Raw genomic sequence first — 25,533 nt, 5'->3', positions numbered from 1 at the left:
AGTTGGGGTGGAAAAATGGACTCAGACGGCAGACAGAGTTCTTTCCCTCCTGCTCACATGTGGCAAGTGAGTTTCCTTCACTTTGGGCCCCAAGAGAGGGGAGCCATCAAAAGGGGGTGTTGACAAATGAAGACTTAAAGGGCTCCACGAAGGAACACAAGCGCATCCAGGAACGTCCTCTTAAGAGAAATTTGTACCTGCTGCCCTACTCATCCCAGCTGCATATATGATAGGAGACGCATGGACAAGTTTAGGATAGCGAGCTGGGTGGCAACTGTCAGAAGCCCCTACAGCTACAGTACCCTGAAGAGCATCTCCCAACTCCTTAAGAAGATCTCTCTGCAGTCTGAAGTGGGTCAAATAGTTCAAGGATCAGAGTGTAAACGTTGCGGAGCTAAACATGCATTTCCCATACAGATCCATGATCCTGGACTCTGTTAGGAGGATGATCGACGAGGAAGTCTCATGACATTTACTTCTTGGTGGCCATCGCCACCACCATGGCATCAACAGGGACTCCCTTGGACAAAAAGTCTATCTACGAGGGCATAAATGAAACTGTTGGGCCTCTGGAGGGACAGGTTCCTTGTAGTCCAGTGACTCCCACGCCCTTAGTGAGACCAGCTGCATGAGCTCATCAAAGGGCCAAGACACCCAAGACGTGGAAGGTTGAGACACGAAAGCCTTCAGAACTGACTCATCCTCAGCAGGGCGTTTGGACTGCCAATCACCCCTCTGCTTAAGGATCTTGAGGCATCTCCACAAAAGGAGATATCCACAGGAGGGGGACCGTGCGGACCCTTCTGACTCATCCAGGTCAGTGTCAGATGTCAAAGACTCATGTGGGGAGTCCATGTATCTAGTCTTAATCTCTTCCTGGTGACCTCCTCAGTGGGAGCCCTGTGGGGCTGCCCGAGGCTCAGGGTCTCTATGCTTGGTCTGGACGATGGCGGCAGAAGCGGATACAGGCACTTTGGCGAAAAAGAGACCAGACCCGATGTCAATGAGGTTTTTGGGGACAAGGCTCTCCTCATGGCTTCGAAAGCATCATGGCTCGGATGAGGAGTCGACAGATCAGAGGCAACAGCCATCCCCTCCCGCACAGATGCCGTGGGCTCCGAGAAGGAGTTAGGAGCAGAGCTCATCAGAGCCAAACCCCCAAGAGGAAGAGTCGGCACCAAGTCAGTGTGACAACCCTCCCCAGAAGAGTGTCTGCCCCTAGAGTCCCCAGTCGGCGCAGAGGACATCAGAGTAGATGGAACCAACAACACCAGAGCAGGTCTCTGCTCCAAAGGATCCACTATCAGTAAGTTGGCCCTCTCTGGCTCCGAAGATCAGGTACAGCTCGGAGGAGCAGTCAAATCCAGGATGGTGGTCTTCAGTTTCAACGCTCGGGTCTGAGCCAACAATTTGGCAAGGCCTGGTGCCCACAAGAGTTTCTTCACCAATCGGTCCATATCCAAATCCGAGAAGCTGACAGGAGATCCAGAGGAGTGCACTGAAGGGGCAGATTGGAGGAGTGGAGATTAAGGTCTCAGAGACCGGCTCCAAAACTGTGGGCTGGCTCCGAAAGCTGTGGAGCCGAACTCCCGGAATCTTCCACTTTCTTAGACTTTTTAGAATCTTTAGATGCCTTGGAGTCTGTAGAGGATCTTGACAATTTAGAGGACTTGCTGGCCCCATCCTGGTCAGTCAAAGCTTCAGCAAAATGATTATTCAGCAAACCTCGATCCACAAGCTTCCTTTTCCTCTCTAAAAGAAACCTTGAAGAAAAGGAATGGCAAATGCTGCAGGACTCCTGCAAGTGCACCGCACCCAAACAATACACACACTGGACATGCCCATTAGTGAGAGACATCTTTTGCCCGCAGTCTGGACATTTTTTTATAATCCAGACTTTAGGTGCTTGCCTTTTTCCTCAGACATATTAATAAGGAACTATGCTTAACTATATAAGCAATACACAGACTATACAGTCTAATACAACCTATAAGTTATAACCATCCTAGGCTCAAGATGACACTTCTAAATAACACCAACAATGGCCTGGAGAAAAACTGGGCCAACAGTTTTTAATGCAGCCTAAAAGTTACAACTATCCTTAGACTCTAGATAATACTTTTAATATTTAACACACACTAACAATGGCCTGAAGAGAGGCCAACTCTACTGAACATGTAACACACTACCTACACTATGAAAAACATAACGCACACTATTTATATATGTAGATGCAAAACTATGAAAATAGAACACACACACTGAATAACTAGGCTCAACACGAGGCCGCTACAATTATGCTAAACTTGAAGCACCAAGGGAATAGGTCTAGAGAGACAACTACAGGAGCTTAATAAACAACTAACGATAAAAAGGTAAAGTAGTAAAAAGAAGACTCTAGCGTTCTGAACCACTGAAATCCGTGCTGCAGCAAACTAGATCGGAGGTAAATCCAGCATTACATCATGGGATAAGGGGCTTGGTCTCGAGCTACTGGTAAACCTTGAGCTTTGAAAACAGCAGTGTCAGAGCAGATATATCAGCTCCAAATCAATCAGTGAAAAATGAACAAATTCACATCTTGGGTTCACTTAGAATGTTCACAAACCACAGCTGCCAAAACTAGTACTCTTTCGAGAAGAAACTGACTCCAATGTGAAAACAGTAAGAGGATCACCTCAGATACACAGCAGTCTGAGAAGTCCCATTTCAACATGCCTTACGAGTTCTACACACAAACTTCTTTCCAGATGCATCAGAGAAAGACACCAGCCATGAGAAAGGCACAGAAGCAATACACAGCTCAAACCTAAAGGATCTCGGACAGGTCAAGATAAACATGTAGCCATCTAAAACACAAAAAAGGGACCACATGCGCAAACACATTCTACAATGACCTACTTAACTCACTGCCAGATCACAGGGTAGCTGAAACCTATCCCAGCATTCACAGTAGGGGAAAGATACATCATGCCACTGCAGGATATAAACACACATGCAGCATATATATGTACATATAATGTGAAATAGTAATTTACATATGACATATCACATGCATCTGCAAGCCAAGAAAATAAATACAATGCTGTGTCTTTTCAGCTTATCCCAGTTAGGGGTCGCCACAGCGGAACTCTGGTCTGCTAATGTTTGGTAGTGGATTTTTACATGCCGAGTTACCAGCCCTGACATACAACCTTCAACGAAGGCACACCCACTCACGCATGCCTCCACACAGAAGACGCTCTAGCAGAGAATCGAACGGGACAATGTCTTGCTGTGAGGTGAAAAAGCTACCGCAGCACTACTACCGCGGCAGAAGAAAATAAATAGAATACATACATAAATAATTTGTGAAGTGCAAAGACTGGGAGAAAGATGGAATTACAAGTATCCATTCTTACTGAAGTTGTAACCTCACAGCATTTTACATTAACTACAGGGCGTAAAATTAATCACCTACTGCAAAAGTGGTGGGAAGAAGCTTTTATACAACAAAAATGCTGTGTTGCAACTGAGCTAATACATTCTGTTAGCACCTGTATTCAGATAACTTCTTCAGCAAAATTATTCTAAGCAAACCAAGAAGCAAAAACTTCATTGAAGTGTCAGATCAATACATACTGGTTGACAAAAACATATTCAGTAAATTCAGAGACTCAAATGTGCACAATATTCCATTACTTAGCAAACTAAGTTGTCTACTTGTCTGTAACTATTCTTCTGAGGAACCTACTCTTTGAAGACTTAATCTTAGGGCAGAAAGGTCAAAGTGAAAGTTTTCCAATGTTTTAAAGAGAAAAACCTTAAGCAACAGGAAACAATAGTCCAGAAACTGACACCTTGAACATTAACAAGGCAAACTGGTTTAGGGAAGTCAAGATGATCAAGTCTAATGGCAATAAATTAAATTAGCGAATAAATGGAAGAACAGTAAAAGTATCAATACCAGGTGCAGTTTAAACACATGAACTGCGATTCTGTAAAACAGGGCTAGAAAAGAATTTAAGTTTGTTGCCCATTTTGTCATTAATGAAAGGAAAACACTAGTAGCAGTAGTACAGTAATGGTGATTAAAATATGTAAGATGTACACTTGCTGTAAAGTAGTTCTGCAAAGCAAGGAATCAGATATTTAAATGCAAGGCTGTGGAGGAGGTCTATCAGTAACTGCTGCATGTGCTAGCAATATTAAAGCAAGTCCTTTTTCTTAATAATAATGCATTTGAGCTCTACATTGCAACTGACGTCTGGAAAAAACAAAGCTAAAGTTAACAATGAATTGATGTTTGGCTGCTGGCCAGTGTCAAAGTGTAATGAGCATATGCAAAAATTAAAAGAATTCCTCATGTTTTTATACACATGCAGATCTAAATTAAGGTCATTAATTCAAGCAACAGACAACTTTTTAAGCAAATGGGTTTGAAAAGCAAGAAAAACAAAAATAGAAGCTAAATATTGCACTCGCAGTATTTAGAGCAGATATTTTTTCTAATAGCACATGCCTTTAGCTGTAGACTGCTCAAAAGGTACAAGCAATATATCAGAAAAGGTCTGAACAATGTGTTCTGGGTGAGAAGTGTAACAGAACCTTGAATGGGAAATTGGCAATCAATTCAGTGACCAAGAGAGTTTGATTTATAGAGAGACATGCTTATTTAGCAAATACATCTTGGACTGTTCAGTGATTACATAAATATTCAAAACTTACAACTCAGATCTCTAGTACTGCATATTCATAGTCTTAATCAACCGCCCATGTACAATAACTATATTTTGGTATTTCTGCATTATACCCAAACTATAGTTCCTAGCTAAAAACTAAAGCTCATGACCAGGAATTACTCAGCTCCACATAATGAAACTGCCTTTACAGCACTGACCAGGAAATGGCTAAACTTTTTCAGTCAACAGTAAGTTAAGGTGCTGAACAGACAAACATTTCACCATTAAAAATGAACAGTGACTGCATACCTCCATGACCATCATAAACTGCAAACAATGCAGTTTCCTCATCCAGATCTGGAATGCAACTGTGCGCATCCTAAAAGGAAGCGAAAAAACAACATCAGCAGGTATGAACGTAACTCACATACGGATTAAACTTCTAAACAATTAGATGAAATAACCACCACAAAAATACTCATCTGAAACTCAAGCATTAGCTGCAAGATATACAGGCTCCATCTCTACGCATTAGGATTGCTCTGTAACTTATTTCAACACTTCATCTGATCAGGTCCCTATATAGGAACCCTCCAACCCACTCCCAACTAGCCAACAAAGAAGCAATGATGACAACCTATGGCACCGTTTGGAAGCAAGTGCAACCTCCCAAGATAAAGACCCAAGAGAACAGCAAGAAAGCAGAACTCACATTTTAATTTATCAACATTACTGCAAGTAATTGGACAAAAGAGGATGAATCTAAACATAATGGTTACAAAAAAATATAACACTCGTGACGCCACGGAATATACAACCTTATGAAAGACTTAAAACCCGCCCCTCTGAAAGATGGTGTGACCCAAGATGCAGCACCTAACTTATAAAGAAACAGGAGGGTCAAATTTGCAGTTGCACTAATCATGGCAGAGCAAACAATTAAGTGTTAGAAGCTGAAATTATTACATTGATCCTTCAGGTACAGCTTCATATAACCTTTTGGAAAGAAAAGCATATAATACAGCAAAACCCAACGTAACAAAGGCTCTCTCGTCCTTGCCCCAGTCAAAAGAAAAACAATAATCCCTTATAAAAAAAGAACTGTGGCTGAGTGGTCAAGAAATCTCATTGCTCCAAGGCTCAGTCGAGACTTCTAGTCCCAGTCTGTAAGAAAAGCACATTTGTTCAAGTTGATCGTACTAGGACAACAAATGTTCATATGATCACTGCTGCAGTAGCCTTAGTTATATAGCTATGTCAAAGATACCTCAGCCGTCCAAGCACCCAAAGCTTCAGGGAACCTTCTACATGCCAAAATTGTCAGGCAGCTCAAGCTAAGCTGACTAAAAGACAAGTCTGTCAGAACCCCTTCAGAGCTTTCCTGCCAGTATAAAGGCAGGATGGGAGCCCTGAAGGAGCAATGTTAGGAAAAATATACGGCCACATCCTGCAAAAGCAAAGGGGGATATAGTGACAAAGCGGCTACTGCAACAGTGATAGTTCCAAGTGTGACCGCAAGCTACACTTGGACAACTGTACTATGTTCATTATTATGCAGTAAGCTATATGGGTAAAATTACATTTGGGAGGTGGAAGAAAAGTCCAGAAGCCCCAACAGAACAGTCCTAGCAATGCTTGATCTGGACCTAGAAAAGGAATCAAGGTTATAGAACTTTGTAAAAGTATTTACGGAGGACCAAACAGCCTAGTACCAACCTAAGAAAAACAGCCATCGGCCCTAGGGCCTATACAAGCCTGGCCATAACAATTCCCTGGCTATTTTTTCCCCTCAGTATTTACTTCCCTTCTAGAATCAAACACTTTCCAAAAAGCCATACAAGAACCAAAGGCCTATAACCAAAAGGCAATAGCCTTATATAATCATTTAGAAAATGGCCTGTTTTAAGCTCACCATTCTTACCTTCGCAAGAACAGAAGTCAACTGATCTTATGATCCAAAAGACTTATTTCTGTCAGGATAGCATCCGACTCGTCTGTGGACACCCAAAGTATGGAGTACCCATTTCCCCTCATTTTTAGGCTCAAAAAGAAAACAAGGAGATGGATAGCTTGGCTTAAAGTAAACTTGGGTACCACTTCAGTTAAAAAAAAAAAAAAAAACCCACATGTCCCAATGGAAAATGAGAGAGAGGGCTGACTCACCAAGAGCTTGCAAATCAGATACCATTCTAGCAAAGGTCAAAACAATCACTAAAACTGTTGTCCATGCTAAGAACAGTAAGTCAAGCCAGATGAGCCGACTCAAATAGAGAACGTGTTAGCTTCTCTGACACAAGACATTGCAAGGAGAGGCCACTTTTTTTCTTTCTGATGCCTCTTATGCAAAACCTCAAAGTTCATTTTCACAGGAGCCTGCATTGATCCATGGGCACACATACTGAAATGACTGATTCAGGCAGTCAGCTGAAGTTGATAGATATCGAGGTCTCTCAACCACAATTTTTCTCAAGCGAGTAGATTCAGTCTTGAGGAAGCTTGCGGTACTTGCCCCTTGGCCATTTCCTAAAGAAAGGAGCATTACAGGTGCTTGGATAAGAAGCAAGTTACCGCAATGATATTGGAGGACTACCGGTTCTATGGATCAGTCTTCCAGGCCTTCTTGCCAGTTGATTGTTCAGACAGGAAAAAAGAGGTCTACGTGAGGAACTAAGACCGGGAAAAATGGGGATTCAGACTTTCTAGAAGAAAAAGGGGGGGGGGGGGCAGTGTGGGAGCAGTGGTCACAATGCCTCTTTAGTAGTCAAACTTTCTGGAATGTTCCTGGTTTGAGAGGTTTGAACATTTCCATTTCTTTCTTAAACATCTACTTACCTGAATTTTAATGAGACTTCCTAAACCAGTCTGACCCTTTCATAACACGTTTTATTGGCCCCACTGCTACATAAGGGCCAAACATTAAATCTCTAACCAACGAAGAATTCAAAACCTCATTTTTAACATGAGAACGCAGCCATGCAAAGTTTTATCACATCATTCCTGTATTTAAACTGTTAAGTGTTAATTTAAGTGATGGGGTTGCAAAAAAATAAATAAATAAATAAAAAGGCAAGAATATCCATTCACTAATCAGAATACAAAATAAGGACAGCAAAGTGATCAATTCGTGCATGGGCAGAAAATTGTGGCCAAGAGTATCAAGTTAAGCTGGTCTGGCAGAAAAACAATCACTGCAATCAACCATTTCCTTACTTGGTGCGTGTACATCTCTAAGCTAAGCTATCTCCATATTAAAAATGGACAACATTGTGTTGATGCTGTACAAGTGCAAAGAGATTAAGGTCTCTAGAAACAAGAGAAAAAAAAAACACTGAAGAGTGAACTATACCCATTTCCAAAGACTACTTTTCAACCTACAACCAGAGATCCTGCACAGAGTGAAGAAATTAAACTCATCACCATAGAACGTATATCAACTGTGATCTGAGCTACTGATAAATGTATTAATGAGACAGCAAAGTAGAAAGGGTTGTCACCAAGCTTAGGGAGCCTAAAACAAGGAAGATAACAAGAGACTGTAGAGGTACAAGAAATATTTTGGAAATTTTATGAAAATTAGCATAAAGCAGAGAAATATGGTAATTAAATAGGTACAAATGGAATTGTTTACGAAGAATTAAATATGGCAAGGTGAGCGGAACCTACAGGAAAATCTCCAGGAATAGATATCCTGTGGATGTTTGGAAGCTAGAAGGGAAGAAACAAAGATCTGGAAGGCTTTGTTTAGTATTTTAAAGAGAAGCGGTACCAACATCCTGGGAGAAAGCAGTGGTGGCTTTAACACCTAAAAATGGTAAAGGTCCATCAGATCCAACTTCATATAGGCCCATTTCCAAGTGTATGTCTAGAATGGCAAAGGTAAAGCCAAAACTGATAGATATGGATCAATGTGTTTTTTTGTGGAGTAGAGGCAAATATTTGAGAGAGAAGCAGAATGTAAGAAAATATCATTGTTGTTGGTAGATCTTAACAGAAAAAGCATTTCACAGAGTAAAGCTGGGCTTTTATGAATAAGGCAACAGAAACATTCCCTAATTAAAATTATAAGGTTGACAAGAGGAAATATGGGGGATCGGAGACAAAAATTAAAGTGGGTGGGTTCCTCCAGGATATGTTTGAGCACAGGAACCAGGCAGGAACGTCCTCTTTCTCTTTGTTACCTATAGTGGATATAAAAAAAAAAAAAAAAAAAAAAAAAAAAGAAAAAAGTGTACACACCCCTGTTAAAACGTCACTGTGTTCCATGGTACATCCAATGCGTGGAGACATGCGTGAATGGGCGTACCTTTGTTGAAGGTTTTGTGTCAGGGCTGGTAACTCGGCACGTAAAAAATCAACTACCAATTATTAGCAGACCAGAGTTCCGTTGTGGCGACCCCTAACCAGGAAAAAGCCGAATAAGTGTTGAAACCATCTCAAAAATGTTCCACATCTTTTTCAGGATAAAAAAAATTATGAAGACCAAACAAAGGCAATAGTTGTATGCTACGTGTACCCACACAAATTGGTTCAGCAATGCCCATATTTATGAAAACATGATAAAATTAAGTACTTAGGAGTACAGATCAAAAAGGATTGTTATGGCAGCAAAGGATATGCAAGAGAGACCAAACAAAAAGGTAACAAACTGAGAAATTGAAAGGCTGTTTTATGGATATGGGTAACGAAATACAAGCAGTATTTAGTCCCTTTAGTTTTATACACAGATCAGGCATATGTTTAATCAACCAGAATTGAAGTTGCCTATAGAAATGTATAAAGAATGGAAAGACTATCTGAGAGGGGGAAAATGGCTAGAGTCAAGTGGCATAAGCTGATCCTTTCAACAGCAGGTGGTTTGGGATTATCTGATTTGAAGGGGTACTTCTGAGTTACGCAGTTAAGGCTCTTACACATAGGATTTTAGCTTTCTGCTTGTGCCAAGTCAAAAGGGATGATGATGAAACAAGGGAAAGCTAAAGAAAAATAGAGTGGCTGGGAATTTTGGAAGCAGATACTTAACAACCAGACAGTATTACATTCATAAAGAAGCAGAAAGTATTCGAAGAACAAAGCCAACACTGGAAGGGAGAATGGAGATTCTCCCAATAGGGATGACTGCAAGTAGAAATACAGGCAATAAGCAAGAGGGGCTGGGAATTCACTTGAGAAAAATGACAAAAGGAATGAAGGTATTGCAAGCAAATAGGAGAGGAAAAGGTAATAGAATTGGAAGATACTAAGAATTTATTTGGATAGCAGGCTACAGATTGCTTACACTCTAAATTATTGATTACAGGCAAGGGAAACAGAACGGAACAGGGGGATCCCAAGTGAAACACTGGCAGAGTTTTTGGTAGAATCTAGAACAGAAGCGGCTGTTAAAAAGGGAGAATTAGTAAAGAATAAAAAATATTGCACGGTAACTAAAACAGGGGTTAGAAAAGATTGGGAGGAGACTGGATAACTAAATTTAAAAGAAATAATGGAGGCATACATGCATGAATAGGCAAAAAAATTGAAAAATGTAAAACTTTTGCTTGGAAATGTTTACATTGACATTTTTATAATCACAAGTAGGACTCAACTGATTTTTTCCCCCTCCAGTAGACATAAAATGTTGGAGGTGTGATGGGGGAGGTGTAATCAGGAATATGGTTTTCATTCTACACATTGTACCTTTAAAAAGCAAAGATTTGTTTGCCTCAATGAAAACAACTGGATCAAGTCACTGCACGACCAAAACTACCTTAGGACAACATTTAGAGGATAACCGTTTAAAGAAGGAACATCTTACAGAAATCACTATTTCCTAACTTATTTCAGAAACTTTAGAGTTAACAGTAAAATTCTTACAGAAATAAAACTAATGGTCTTGACAATTATTTTGCATAACTCTACTCAAGTGCTTGACAAAAACTGAAGACCAAAAAGGAAAAATTCCGTTAAACAAATGCTAAATTATCCAAACTACAGTCACATACTCTCTACCTAGAGAAAACGGTGTAATCTTGAATAAACTGTACTTATGTATGCAGAAAATGGGCTTCAAAACTCTGGTCAAAAGAGGAGATTTCAATGTTCAGCAGGACACTCAATTAGCAAGGTCAATGAAAGTAAATTGCAGGTCCTTTCTGGCAACTCTAGACTAAACATTCACAAGAAAAACTACACAAGGGTTCTAAGTTCCACAGACCTGAAGCTTATTTGTGACAAACAGAACTTGGAGACAGACTCGTATCACAAAGGCTACCCCATCTACAGAACAAAACTTCCCATATTAATAAAACAAAGCCTATTCCTACCTCTTCAAAAAGAATCCGGATAAATGGATAGGGGTATATAAACTATTTGTGTGTGTGTGTGTATATTTTATACACATGTAACTAATATATATATATATATATATATATATATATATATATATATATATATATATATATATATATATATATATATATATATATACATATATATATATATATATATATATATATATATACATATATATATATATATATATATATATATATATACATACACACACATATATATACATACACACATACATACATATACACACACACACACCTAATCTACATATATCTCTCTATATCTATATCTCATACATTATATATATATTTATAATACACACATATTATATATATATAAAACACACAAACACATTACAGGGACTCTGCATTATTCCTGTATAGATACAGGCCCTTTAGGGTGTGAGAGGGTGGTAAAGTTAGAACTGAACCTACATGCAAGGATGTTAGCAATATCAGTTGGATCTGTAATTTTCGTGCCATTGTGCTGTAACGCAGAGCAGATCTGGGTGTTGCCATTGAGATTCTTGACATAGCTATAGAATGCTTTGTGGTTTTCCTTAGAATCAGTGGCGGTTTTATTTTCGTAGCTAGCTTTGGGGGCTCTTATAAGCAATCTCAGCTTCTTACGGAGGCTGACCAGGGAGCTCCACCACTCATGGGATTTTACTCTTTTGCAACAGTTTCTTCCTTCTTTTGTACAGCTTCTTGGTTCTGTTTGGGATAGCACGATCCATGCACTCATGTAAGTGCTAACAGAGTGCAATTGTGTAGGATTCAGCAGTCCTAAATGTATTGTTCAGCTGCATGGGTGTCAGGACGTTCGCCACTTCTGGCTTAAGAAGCATGAAGTTGGCTTTGGAGAAATTTTTTTACAGTGGTTTCTTTAATGGGGGGCGGGGGTGGTATGTGGATATCTAGGGTGATTAACTTATGGTTGGATCTAACCAACGAGGAGTTGACTTCGGAGTGGAACACCGGTCACTCATGTTGGTAATGACTAGGTCTAGGATATTGTTGCCCTTGGTGGGGGTGTAGATAAGTTGATCCAGGGCACTGGAATTTATGAATTCCAGAAAGCGTTGAGCAAAGGGGTTGGTACACGAGTAGTTTTCCCAGTTAATGGTGGAGTAGTTGAAATCACCCATTATTAGGGTGTTCGGTTGAACCCTAATATTTTCCATTACATAAAGAAAAGAGGAGTGGGAATCCTGGGGCATGATGGGGGATCTGTAGCAAGCTACAATTTGGATTGCAGTTTTGCCCAGAGTTATTTGCACTTGGATAACCTCGGATGCATTATGCTGAGCAACTAGCCTGGAGGTGTGGATATTCTTAATGAATATGAACACACCTCCGCCTTTGGTGTTCCAGTCCAGGTTACATGGCCGAAAGTGTGGTACGAGTTATAGCCTGGTAGTGCAGGGGTGCCCTCTGGAGCCATGAACCAAGTCTCAGCCACTGCACAGATATAGATTTTCTCCATTTTAAGAATTGCCTCGCGTGAGTGCATTTTGAGATTTTAGACTTCTAGCATTGAGTAGCATTACCCTCAGTTTTTGCTTGCCTGCTCCCATTATGGTGGCGAATTTGTCATTTGAACCTTGTAAAAATAAATAAATAAATAAAGGGGGGGGGGACACTATAGGGGCACCAAGAGCCTTAGCGAGTATCCGGAATCCCAGGGGCAGGCCATCTCTGACAAAGCAAAGCATTGTGGTCTGTCGACCATGCCGTCCCAGGCAGACGGATATTGGATCCCCTTAGAATGACACCAGAAGCTTAGCCAATTGTTGAAGCTAATCATATTGTCCTTGTACTGCTGCATCATTCTGGGTGATGGCAGAATGATACTCAGGACTAGGGTCATACCTGCCTGGGCTACAATATCTGACAGCTCTTCCATTTCTCTTTTCATGTAGCCAGGGAGGTACATCTCAGGTCATTCACACCAACGTGGACAATGACAAAGTCATATTTGTACTTGTTGTGGAGTGACCTAAGGGTGTGGGCTATGTGGCAGATTCTGGCACCAGAAAGTAACCTTCTCCTTGTTTAGCCTGGTGAGTGGGACATCAGTGTGCCTAGCTATAGAGTCACTTATGACTAGTGCGTTGGGTACGTTTACATATACATGTATGTGTGTAATTAATAAAAAAATATATATATATATATATATATATATATATATATATATATATATATATATATATATATATATATATATATATATATATATATATATATATACACACACACACACACACACACACACACACATATATACATACATACACATTTATGTTTGTCCATAATATCGGAATAAGTGAGTGGGATTTTCATGACAGCATCAAGGAAACATTTTCCCTCAGTTTTCAAGGAAACATTTTCCCTCAGTTTTTTTTCTTGGGATAGACAGATATAGATATATATATATATATATATATATATATATATATATATATATATATATATATATTTTTTTTTTTATTTATTTTCCATTTGTTTATCAGGTTAGTCCAACTGGACACAAGGTGACTTGTTTTCAGCGGAGGCTAAGGGAGAAAAGCTCCAGATACATAGTAAACAATTATAAAAAATAATAAAAATAAATTATACAAACAAATTTGTACAAACAGCATAGAACATATAAAAGGAGTAAAATCAGAGTTTTACAACTGATGCAGCATACAGTGGTTAGAATACTGAGAAACAATTAAAACAAGATTTTATCCAACAAATATACAACTGCTTGAACATAAATTCAAAAAGAAGTTTCCAAGGACAAAACAAGTCAAACTAGAAATCATAACTATATTGATATGATTTATATTGCCAAAAAGGGTTTTCACCTCAAAAGATAAACACAGGGCATAGTTCCGGGACAATAAAGGCAGTCTTCCACAAATGTAAAGGCTTTCTTCCACAAGTATTACGTAATATTAAGTCTGTTCCACTAATATTCCAGGGATTAATTCCAAAATGTTATAATAAAACACTAATCAAAATAGCAAAAATACAACACGGATTAAGTGCTTTCATCTCTCCATTCTGGACTTGATCCTTGGAATATTAGTGGAACAGACTTAATATTACATCATACTTATGGAAGAAACAATTGTGGAAGACGGCCTTTATTGTCCTGGAATTACACCCGGTGTTTATCTTTTATGATTTATAATGCATTTATCTTGTTTTAATGATGGTATATGTGTATTATTGTATCTTGATGAGTGGATGGGAAATAGAAAATTCACCTCGGGGATCACTCCAGTGGCTCTACTCAACAGAGGCACTAGGAACTAAGGTTGGGTGGCACAATAGGTTCATAGATTAGTACTAAGCTAACTGCTCTTGCGAGCCATTTTAAGCTTAGCCAATTATCCCTTGTGAGACTCAAACCCTGCACCTTGTGTTTGTAAGGCAAACACCTTAACCATTAGGCCACCCTCCCTTTACCCAAAATAAATTCCCACTGCCAGTCTCGAACCCAGAACCTTGGTAACACTAGTCTGTATGACCTACCACTAAGCCATGACTCTCATAATGTCAGGGTAATTGTATGGGCTAGGTTGTAAAGGCTCTAGGGCCATTAGCCTAGTACACGCTTATGAACATAATAAAAAAAAAATTCAGTAGGCTATCCATTAGAAGATTACAGTAACTTACGTAAATACATTTGATTTTTTTGTAGTTACCTGCTAAGATTAGCAACATGGTGAGGACTCAATATTTCCTTGTCATAGTGGCATGCAAAATAATGAAATCAGACAAGTCTCCAGAGTAACACATTGCTTCTGCATATATATGTGAAGTAATAACAGTACTGATAATGTTAACCTGTGAATTAACCCAAAATAGGATTGAACACTCTAAACTGGCCCTAGGCGCGAGTGTGTGCCTTCTGTGGAAGGTTGGGAACCAGGCTGGTAACTCGACACTGTAAAAAAAACTCCACTGCCAATCATTAGCAGACAGATGATCTGTTGTGGCGACCCCTAACCGGGAAAGCCAAAAGCAGAAGATGTGTGTATTATTGTACATGTCATGTGCACAAATATTTGTATTAATCTATGTATTTACAGTATATTGAAAAAGTACTGGGACACGTCAGAGGCTTGGGAGGTCATTGTTAAGAAACTGAGAACAGTTGTAAAGCTTGGCATTAAATACCGTAAGTTCAGGTTATGCTATAAGAGAATAACTATGTAAAGAGAACCATGTCAGCAACGAGAATGCATTATAAACTGAAAGTTTTACTGTGCACATTAAGAAATGCTAGATTGGTCCAAACTCTGGACTGATGTGAGTGCTTTGTTTCTGTTTTTTTTTTATTCTTGGGGAAATGCTGTTCAGAAGTGAAATAGTTGGAATCTACCCAAGCTGGAAATGGTAGACTGTAGCCCACTGAAGGAGGGGAGATGGAAGGAGTAACTTGGCCAGGAAATGAAACTTACAAAACTGCTCCTTGTGAAAAGTCTTTAACCCAGTAATTTGACACTTTTGCAAGTTTCTTTCAGAGAATGTGTAGTACATCATTAGGAACAACATTTGTAAAACTCAGCACATACCAGTCTGACACTTCAGCTGGAGACTCTCAAACTTGGCATTTTTTTTTTCAGGTGGTCCATTTTAAGTGAATGGAAGTTTAGTTTGACAACAAATGGTAGGGCTACTTGTTCTCGCAGTCTGTCCATTGAGACAGATTTAGCTTTCCAAAGGAATCACAATGTCTGCCCCCATGAGGGCAGGCAAGACTTAAACAAAAATTAAATAAATAAATAAAAATTAAGGAGTACTTATTTTGCTACAGGCAGTTTTAGGAGGTGCAGTAAATCATGGCAAGATAAAGAATATACGTTTTTTCATTGTTTGCCTGTAGTGGTCCTTCAAGTCTTTATGGGCAATTTCAGGCCAACAAAGGCAAACCCCTCTAGCTGTGGACATGCACGTTTCTGTCTTCTTCTCATCAGCACAGCATAAGAGGAATGTTTGACTTTTGGAAAGAGTAGTCATACCCAACTGATACCCATAAACCTAAAAGGTGTCTACAAAAAATATCCCAACTAACAAGCTAAAGTAAAAGAGAAAAAAAAAAAAAAAAAAAAAAAAAAAAGAAAACACACACACATTCAGAAATGCCATTTAACCGAAATAGCCTTAAATGGTAATTTACATACATCCCATGTTGCCTCTGATTCAAGAGGTGTAAGTTATCACACAGTGGAAATTCTAGCTTTGCTAGAATTTGTGTGTGTTTTTAATCAATTGTTTTTTCTGTGACCTTTTTACTCATTGTTTAGTTCGTTTACATCCATATCATATAAATCAATACAATTGTTCATAGGCAAGTACCAGGCTATCGGCCCAAGGGCCTAAGTAAGCCTAGCCAGCAAGGTTAAAAACTGATAATTATGGCTAAAGAGGCAGAGCATGGGTACCATAAAAGCACCAACATCCTTTTAACAAAGCACCTTTGGTTTTAAAGCCTTCTGCTGTTCTGGTTTGCTTCACTTTATGAGCATTTGGGACAGAATTTTATTATTTGGTAAACCATTTACCCAGTTGGCACCAATTTGGTTTTCATTATTTTTTGGATATTAAACTGAGGTTACCGATAGAAATGTTATGTATTATAATCCTATTTTCCCGTACTTTCTATGCCATCTAATGCACTTGCACATAAAGATTAAATATGTGTGTGTATGTACATATGTTATTTATTTTAAAATGCGAATGCCAAACAACTATTGGCATATACGTTTGGTTGAGTTTTTCCGTCAGTCTGTGCACAGTTGTATACACAACATACTTTGATAACTAAAAACAGTGTAAAACAGCACCACCAACAATTACATATTACACCAAGTTGGAAACATTAAGCTGAAGAACCATTTTACACTAAAAAAAAAAAAAAAAAAAAAAAAAACACACACTACAGTACTATACAACAGTAAACTTATGCCCTCCAGAATGAGTGTTATAAAGGGAAATAACAGACCAACCAGGGGTTAACAAGCCCCCCTATCCGCAGGGGCAGGCCTGTTATTCCCCCATTAACACTACTTCTTGTATTAACTATTTATGCATGCAGACCACTCTTCTCTTTCCTTTACATTTCTGCTTAGTTTTGACAGGTTTATACAGTTGTCTACATGACAGTGTTACATAACTACTGTGTGTAAACTATCTGGGGGGGGGCTCTAGCGATCATACTCTTCAAGCCACATTACCGTAAATCACATTTCCAAGCACGCAGACACCAGCTCACAAATCATCCAAACTTATGTTACCATTCACAAATGCCTGTGCCCTTCTGACAGCTTCCTTCAAATGTCTCTTCTCTCAGCACCTTTTCAATAAATAAAAGGTGCCATCCCCAATAACCATGTTCCCACTATTGCCATACCCTCAGAAAACTTTATGCAATCTTTTTTTAAATCAAGATCACTTTTGATTTACTGCAGAACTGATGTCAGCATTCACAACTGTGCTCAGTATTGTTCACTGCATGTATGAAAATCTTAACAGCCTCTATTTCCACAAATCCACACACAATACTCACATTTGCGCAAGTGTGAATACAACTTCACAAACATTAAATACATAAGCATTTTTATACAGACAGTCAGTCCGGGTTAAGGACAAGATCCATTTTTTAGTCTGTCCTTAAGTCAGATTTGTATGCAAGTCGAAACAAGGACATATCATTTTTATTAATGTCACAAATATTCACCTCCGTCTAGTATGCATTTTAACTTTTCTTTGCACAATTTAAAAAGCTCGTTTCAGCTACATATTGTGCTTATTTTACTGCCTGCATTTTAACAAAATTGTTTTTGTGTTTAAATTGCCTGTTTAACTATTGTAGGTTGTGTGACAGCCATTTCTGTGCATTTAAAGTGTTTTTTTTTTTTTTTTTTATTGTATCTGCTTTATTTTCTGGAAAAAAAACTTGTTTTCCCCGCCTTTCTAAGCTAGTATAGTCCAGTTTTCAAGTTAGTGCTGAATTCAGGGCTGTTACAAGTTTCTGTGTTTGCCCATACCTTAACTTGGATAGAAGGAAGTTTCTCTGTTCACTGTGAGAGAGGGAGCTTTGAGCAGCCTAACTGTCCCTGGAGGAGTGGTTTCAACCCAGAAGTTAGTAGTTTATTAGCCATTTTGGGCTAACTTCTCTGTCTTTCATTTCCCTGCTATAAAACCTGCATTTGCGCAGTCTTACACGCTGGGCAGTGCTGGTTACCTAGTGTATAACTATTCCTGGCTCCACAAAGTCTACTCTTCAATTTTTCCATTGGAAATAGACAAACTCAACAGGCACTCAAACCATTCACTTCTCATCCTGGCACTTGCTCAAAACTCATAGCAAGCACTAACAAACCTTAGCACTAGACTCCCCCTATACTGTAGGGAAGGACAAGGCTCTCTATCGACCTTATCAGCCAATCAGTAAAACAGTTCACTGTACCTATCCAGGCATGTCCAAAGGGCAGTTTCAGGTGTACTCTCCGGTCCAACTGGTGAATCTGGGCATTTTGAGGCAATGTTACAATCGCCTCATGTACACAGACAACCCTCTCCTCCTTCCACCAAACACTAATACATGCGAGAGTTGCAATTATACAGCCAAACTGGAGGCTAAGCTCTCTCAACCCAAGACTGGACCAGGCAATTAAGAGGAGAAGGGAATTACTTGCATCACACCACAAGTCTCACATAGACCCATGAAACCAGCACCGGCAAAAAAGACACAAATACACTAAACATACTCGGAGGCTCTAAATAAAAATCTGCAGAAGCAAGAGACCTCCAAAGCAGACATCCAAGCAACCTCCACCCCCCCCCCAACACAAACCATGAAACATTTCACAAAACCAGCGTCACAGAATCACAGCCCTTGAGGCAAAATGACATACCAAACACACTAGTGATAGATGAACAGGCACACTGACATCTCACTCACTAGGCTGAACAAGGAGGTTACTGTTAGCTGTCTGTCAGGTGCCAGGATCCGCCACATAACACAAGCAGTCAGGTAACTCTAGAACAAGTACAAATATGAATTTGTCATTGTCTATGTCGGTGTGAATGACCTGGGCCGTACATCCCTGGACTACATGAGACATGCAGGAGTTCTCTGATCACGTAGCCCAAGCCGGTATGACCCTGACCCAGAGTAGTATCCTGCCCTCACCAAGAATGATACCATGGGTATACAGAAAAAATTATCAAATTCAACAACTGGCTAAGCTTCTGGTGTCATTCAAAGGGGATCCAGTGTCTGTCAGCCTGGGATGACATGCTTGACAAGCCACGCTGCTTTGCTAGAGATGGCTTGCACCGGTCACCCTTAGGCTTTCGAATACTGGCCAAGGCTCTTGCCACCCCCATAGTGCCTTTTTTTAGGCAAGGCTCAAGAGACAAACCTAGCGCCATAAATAGCACAAGTAACAAAAAATGACGGTAATGCTACTCAATGCCAGAAGTCTAAACCTCAAAATGCATGCACTCGAGGCACTCCTCAGCATGGAGAAAAACTGATATATGTGCAGCAACAGAAACCAGGTTTAAGGCTCCAGAGAGCACCCTAGCACTACCAGGCTACAACTCATACCATGCATTTCGGCCACAAAACCCAGACTGAAATACAAAAGGCAGGCGAGTATCCATATTCAAATCAGGGATACCCACACCTCCAGGTTAGTGGCACAGCACGATACTCAAGAGATCATCCACATGCAACTAACAATGGGCAAAACTGCTATTCAAATTATAGCCTGCTACAGATCACCCACCATGTCCCAGGACCACCACTCCGCATTCCTGGAAACACTGGGAAACAAAGGTCCTACCAAACACCCCGATATTGGGTGATTTCAATTACCCAAAACATTAACTGGAAGAATTACAAGTACAAACTCCCTTGCCCAACATTTCCTAGAATTTATAAAAACTCCAAACGCCCTGGATCAACTGCTCAACACTCCCACCAGAGGTGACAACATATTGGACCTAGTCACCACCAACATTGACACCCGGTGTTCCACACCAGAATTAAACCCCTCGCTGGTTAGATCTAACCATAAATTAATCATTCTGGATATCCACATTTCGACACAACCCTGGTCAAAGAAACCACCGTGAAAAACTTTTCAAAAGCACACTTCACATTAAGACTGAGGTGGGAAGTTTCAAAGCCCCCACGCTAAAGGATAACGCTGTCCAAGCTGCAAAATCCTTTACTAATGCACTCTACGGGCACCTACAAGAATGCATGGATTGTGCTATCCCAAACAAAACCAAGACTCACTCCTCCAAGAAAAGGAAACCAGTCTGGTGAACTCCTGCCATATACACATTATACAATAGAAGGAGAAAACTAATACAGAAGAAAGTAAAATCCCAAGAAGGGAAGACATCTGATCAGTATCGGCAAGAAACTATGCTCCCTCATAAAATCATCCAAGGCGAGCTCTGAAAGTAAACTTGTCAAGGACTCTGAAGATAACCACAAAGCATTCTTTAGCTATGTCAAGAATTTAAGTGGCAATGCTCAGATCTGCTTGGAGTTAGTGCAGAATAGCACAAAATACACTCAACTGATCAATATCGCCAACACCCTGGCAGAACTTAACCCCCCTCACCCGCAAAAGGGTCCATAACCATACCAGAAGAATGCAGAGTCCCTGAAATCACAGACACTCCGGTTAAAACAGCCCTCGTCAAAGCCAAAAACACAGCATCAATGGGACCAGACGGTGTCCCAGGCTGCGTCCTACACAAGCTCAAAGACGAACTAACTCCTCACCTAAACACAATGTTCAAACTCAGCCTCTCCTCAAGATACATACCCATAGAGCACAGCAACGGTTATTCCGCTCCACAAAGGTAGAGCCACAACCGACCCTGGGAACTATCACCCTACACGCCTGACTAGCTTGGTCTGCAAGACTACGGAGCACATCATCATGCAACTCATTAAGAGAGACATTGGGAACCTCCAAACACTGGACCTTACCCAGTTTGGCTTTAAGGGCAGATCATGCCTCCTAAACCTGGTGGACTTTTCTGAGACAATTACCAAGGATATAGACGAGGGAAAGGTGGTACACAGCCTACCTAGACCTCGCCAAGGCCTTCAACACTATTCCCCATTCTGGCATCATAGACAAGCTCACCAGCCTGAACATAAACCCCTACATCACAAGAAGAGTTGCCAACTGTCTCATGGACAGAACCCACATGGAGAGAGTTGCAGAAGCTAGGTCAGACTCTAAACCAGTTACAAGTGGCATTCCCCAGGGCTCAGTCCTAGGACCAGTCCTGTTCGGCATTTACTGATCAGAGGTACAGGCAAGCATAGGAGGACTATGGCTGGCCAAGTTCACAGAATACTGCAAACTAGGGGCTATAACTGACTCTCTTGCTGACACAGACATCATCCAAAAGGGTCTCACTGAGACAGATACCTGGTGTCAAAGCATGGCCTCAAGCTAAACGCCAGAAAGTGCATAGTCATCCCCTTTGTAAAAAAACAAAGCACCCACAAACTGCCACATAGGTGACAGTCCCCTAAACACGGAAGGCTCATTAAGGGATCTGGGGAACTAAGTAGATAGTAATCTCACCTTTGAAAATCACATTGCCAAAGTGGTTAGAAAATCCTTCTATGTGGCCCACCTAATCACAAAAGGGTTCACATTCAGATCAAGATTGTGCCCCTCTACTCATCAGACCCATCATAGAGTACAATGCCCCATTTGGGATGGACGTCCGTGGTGGTGCAGCGGTAGGGTTGTTGCCACACAGCAAGGGGTTCTCCCGTTCGATTCTCGGCTTGGGAGTGCCTTCTGTGGGGAGTCTGCATGTCCTCCCCGCGTTGAGTGGGCATGCCTTTGAAGGCTGGGCATCGGGCTGGCAACTCGACACCATAAAAACCAACTGCCAATCATTAGCGGACCAGAGTTCTGCTGTGGCGACCCCTAACAGGGAAAAGCCAAAAGACAAACAACTTACAACACACCTGCAACAGCTGGAAAGACCACAGAAGTACCTCGCCAAGAGGATCACTGGCCTCAAACGGATGCTCTGTGCAGCACGACTAAAGAAACTCCAGTTGTACTCTATTGCATACGCCTACTCAGAGGTGATCTTTGCCTGACATAAAAGGCCATGTCCAACCCAGAATTGATGGACATGCACCACCTAAAGAAAACCTTATCCCCTCGAGCCACACGCTCTAAAGATCTAAAACTCACAATAATAAATAGGACGTGCTGGAGGGATAGATTCCTGTCCCAAAGACTTAGCATGCTTTGGAACAAAATTCCAATCTACATTAGGCAGAGACAACACTGCACGTGTGTGAAAATGTTCAGGTCTGAACAGAGAAGACACGAAATTATTTACAATGCGCCTCATTTGATAAGGATATTAAAACAAGCAAAATGGCAAAAAAGGGATTCACGCTTCATAATACTTGGAAGGGTCCACGACATTACCACACAATTGAGAACTGATGAAGACTATGGCTCACAAAATAGTTTACGTGGTGCTCTTTACAAGTTTTTCCCCCTGATTGTACTGCTCAATATGCTCAACGTAAGCGAAGTGTGTGTGCAGTCCAGTTTAAACAAACACTATGTCCCCATGCTTACACTGCATCTCAATTTAGCAACACCAATTAAATTACATATCCTCAAATTTAAGAATGGTCCCAGAAAACTCGGTGCCTGTCCTATAAAACAGACCGGTGTGACCGACTGTAAAACTTTCCAACGGTTCCCCATCATGATGCTCAGCCCACCACTGAACATGTCACCAGAAGACACCGCAAAAATGCAACTAATAAAATGCATAAAAAAGTAACAATATATTCAGATCATGGATAATTCGTCTTCCAGTGCACACATTCATTCATTCAGGAAATGCTGCAGAATAAACATAATCGGACTCATATATACGGAGAAAAAGTGGGGGAAAGAAATACCCACGGGCTACATTTACTTTCAATTAAAAAATATTTAAGAAAATGTGCGTATATTAGAAGAACTGTTATATACTTACAAAAGACACATGCAGCACTACAAACATTGGTCTATTGGGGGCGGGGTCAACGGCATCGAAACATACGCACTTATACACACTGGTACATCTTCATTCAAGGGTATGAGCAAAGCACAACGAAAATGACAACCTAACACTTTCGCAGTACTACACCTCGTAAGCAAATATAATCACCTATGCACTTCAGTAGCAACTACTTCCAAAACAACATATCACTTTTTAGCCAGAACTAGACATTCTTGTGACGGTGAAAAGAAATAAAACTATAAACAGAAAAATAAAGGGAATAAAAGTAAAATTATTCCAAAAGTATGGAGAAAAGGAAGATGCCTTACCTCCATAGAAACTCTCCATCCCTGCATCGCAGACACTGCATAGCTAAGCGTTTCATTGCCCCCTTCGAATGACGTCTTCACAGTGTTTGGTTGCGACAGGTAAGCGCCCATGATGGTACCAGCTACACAATAAGTAATGAAAAGAAAAGAAAAACTGGGGAATTTGAAAATAAAAGCAGCAAAAGGAAGAAATGGTCAGCCCTAGTGTCTGACACTTCTCACAACTAACTCCAGCAAATATGCGATTGTAGCCGTCAGTGTACGTTCTCACAAGGATCGTTCCACAAGTGAAGCCCCCTACAATTTAACGTTTCAAACCCCGGCGGGAAAGAAGTAAAACACCCGAAACAAGACACCGTGGTTTCTACATACAGTACAGTATTTACAAATGAAAGCAACACTGACGCTAGCGAATCACCAGCGTCTCTTCACAAAAAAAAGTAAACACGTGGATCTTCAACAAAATGAAACAGACATTGGGGTACTGAAGAATAACAGATAAAGAAGAGAACGGAACCGGAAATAAACTCCAGAGGCTATACTGCTTTGCATTATGGGAGTGTATTAAAATGGTTGCTGATCGTGATGCAATTTCCTATGTATATGTGTTATTTACGGGGGTGGGTGTCAAAGACCATGCAAACTGCGTTGTATTTATTTATCGGTCTATATATCTTTTTTATTTGTAGTATTTCTGGGATTTATGGATACCTATTTATGTTGCTTTTGTTGTTGGAAAACAAAAGTAGAAAAAAAACTTGCCTGTATTATGTCATGGGGATTCAGACACTTTTGAAAAGTCCACAGAAAGTATGTTTCAAATTTCCGTTATGCGCAAAAATATATAAAGATTGTCCGTTATATAATATAGTAGGCATGGACAGACGGAGAAGTGGAGTACCGTCTGGCTGAGAATCTCATTAATGGCTTTCTTAAAATTGGTGTTTTTATATTGGTTCTTACAAATTATTCACTCGCACAGACAAGTAAATGTTTTTGTAGATAAGTGACATCGGTTTGTTTGTTAACCGGATGACTGGTTTCAGCATCAAGACAGAAATAAAATAGGTGTATACAAATAGTTGTAAATATAATTTTACAATTAGTAGTTAAGAGGTCACTCATTACAAAGAATATTAAAACGGCTAGCTGAGTGCCTCAGATTGAACAGAAAAAAGACGGAAAACTATGGGAAACATGTACATAGAAATGTGCTTAGAAAACGGAAATGTATCTGAAAAAATGGAAAACAAAAATACGTATCAGAAGCCTGACATAAATGCTGAATTATGCCGGTCCTTCAGATAAACAATCACCTATAAACCTATAGGAAGTAAAAAGGTTTAAGTAAATTTAACCATTATTTCTAAAACCGTTGCATTTGTGTTCCTGCACTACATAGGATTTTTTATGCAAAGCATTTGTCTTGGTTAGATCCGTGGGGGAAGAGCATTGATGTTGGGGAAAATTAGTACAAGGCTTTTTCAGGAGTGGCTAAGGTAATTTCTAGTTTATGAACTCTTACATTGTGGGATGGTGTGAACAGAATAAATTATGCTGGGAACAATATGTATGTTATAGGTTCATACTAGGCTATCTGCCCGAGGGCATTTATAAGCCTAGCCCATAGTTTTGTGGCTTACGCCACCCCTTTAGTTTGGAGAAACTATGCCCATTATTTTGCTGTGCCTCTGTCGAGCAGTGACACTGAGGTAACCCCTGGGGTGTATCTGCGATCTCCCATCCATTGGTCAAGATTCCTCTTGAACAAGGCCAGCGAGGTGCTCTGCCTCACAAATAAACCGGGATTTTGTTCCACAGCATAGGGAGTCTTTGGGTGATGAATCTATCCCTCCAGCACGTCCTATTAATAACCGTGTCGAGGTTTAAGACTCCCGCCCTTGTGGCTCTGAGGGATCTAGATTTTTTGAGATGAAGCATGTTCATCAAATCTGGGTTTGACATGGCCTTGTATGTCAGGCATAGGTCACCTCTGAGCAAGCGGTAAGCAACTGAATATAACTGGAGTTCTTTCAGTCGGGCAGCATAAGACAGATTTTTGAGACCCTTTATCCTTTTGGTGAGGAACTTTTGTGGCCTCTCCAGCTGCTGCAAGTGTCGGGTCAGATACATTCCGAATGG

At 40.3% G+C, this 25,533-nt stretch overlaps 1 protein-coding gene across 1 annotated transcript in view; it reads right to left on the bottom strand.

Annotated features, from left to right (window-relative positions):
• PPM1G (protein phosphatase, Mg2+/Mn2+ dependent 1G) overlaps positions 1 to 23,923 on the bottom strand; it is an 823,201-nt gene extending 799,278 nt beyond the window's left edge. The window contains exons 1-2 of the mRNA XM_044060399.1: positions 23,392 to 23,923; positions 4,971 to 5,040 (exon numbers count right to left, since the gene is read on the bottom strand). Coding sequence (XP_043916334.1) covers positions 4,971 to 5,040; positions 23,392 to 23,502 — 181 coding nt within the window. The 5' untranslated portion in view covers positions 23,503 to 23,923. The remainder of the gene's footprint in view (positions 1 to 4,970; positions 5,041 to 23,391) is intronic.
• Positions 23,924 to 25,533: the final 1,610 nt, after the last annotated feature.

Source organism: Protopterus annectens, chromosome 2.part0 (genome assembly GCF_019279795.1).
Source record: "Protopterus annectens isolate FY-2018-M chromosome 2.part0, PAN1.0, whole genome shotgun sequence".
Taxonomy (NCBI): Eukaryota; Metazoa; Chordata; order Ceratodontiformes; family Protopteridae; genus Protopterus; species Protopterus annectens.
Note: the sequence above shows the minus strand (reverse complement) of the source record. Positions and strands in the feature narration are given on the sequence as shown.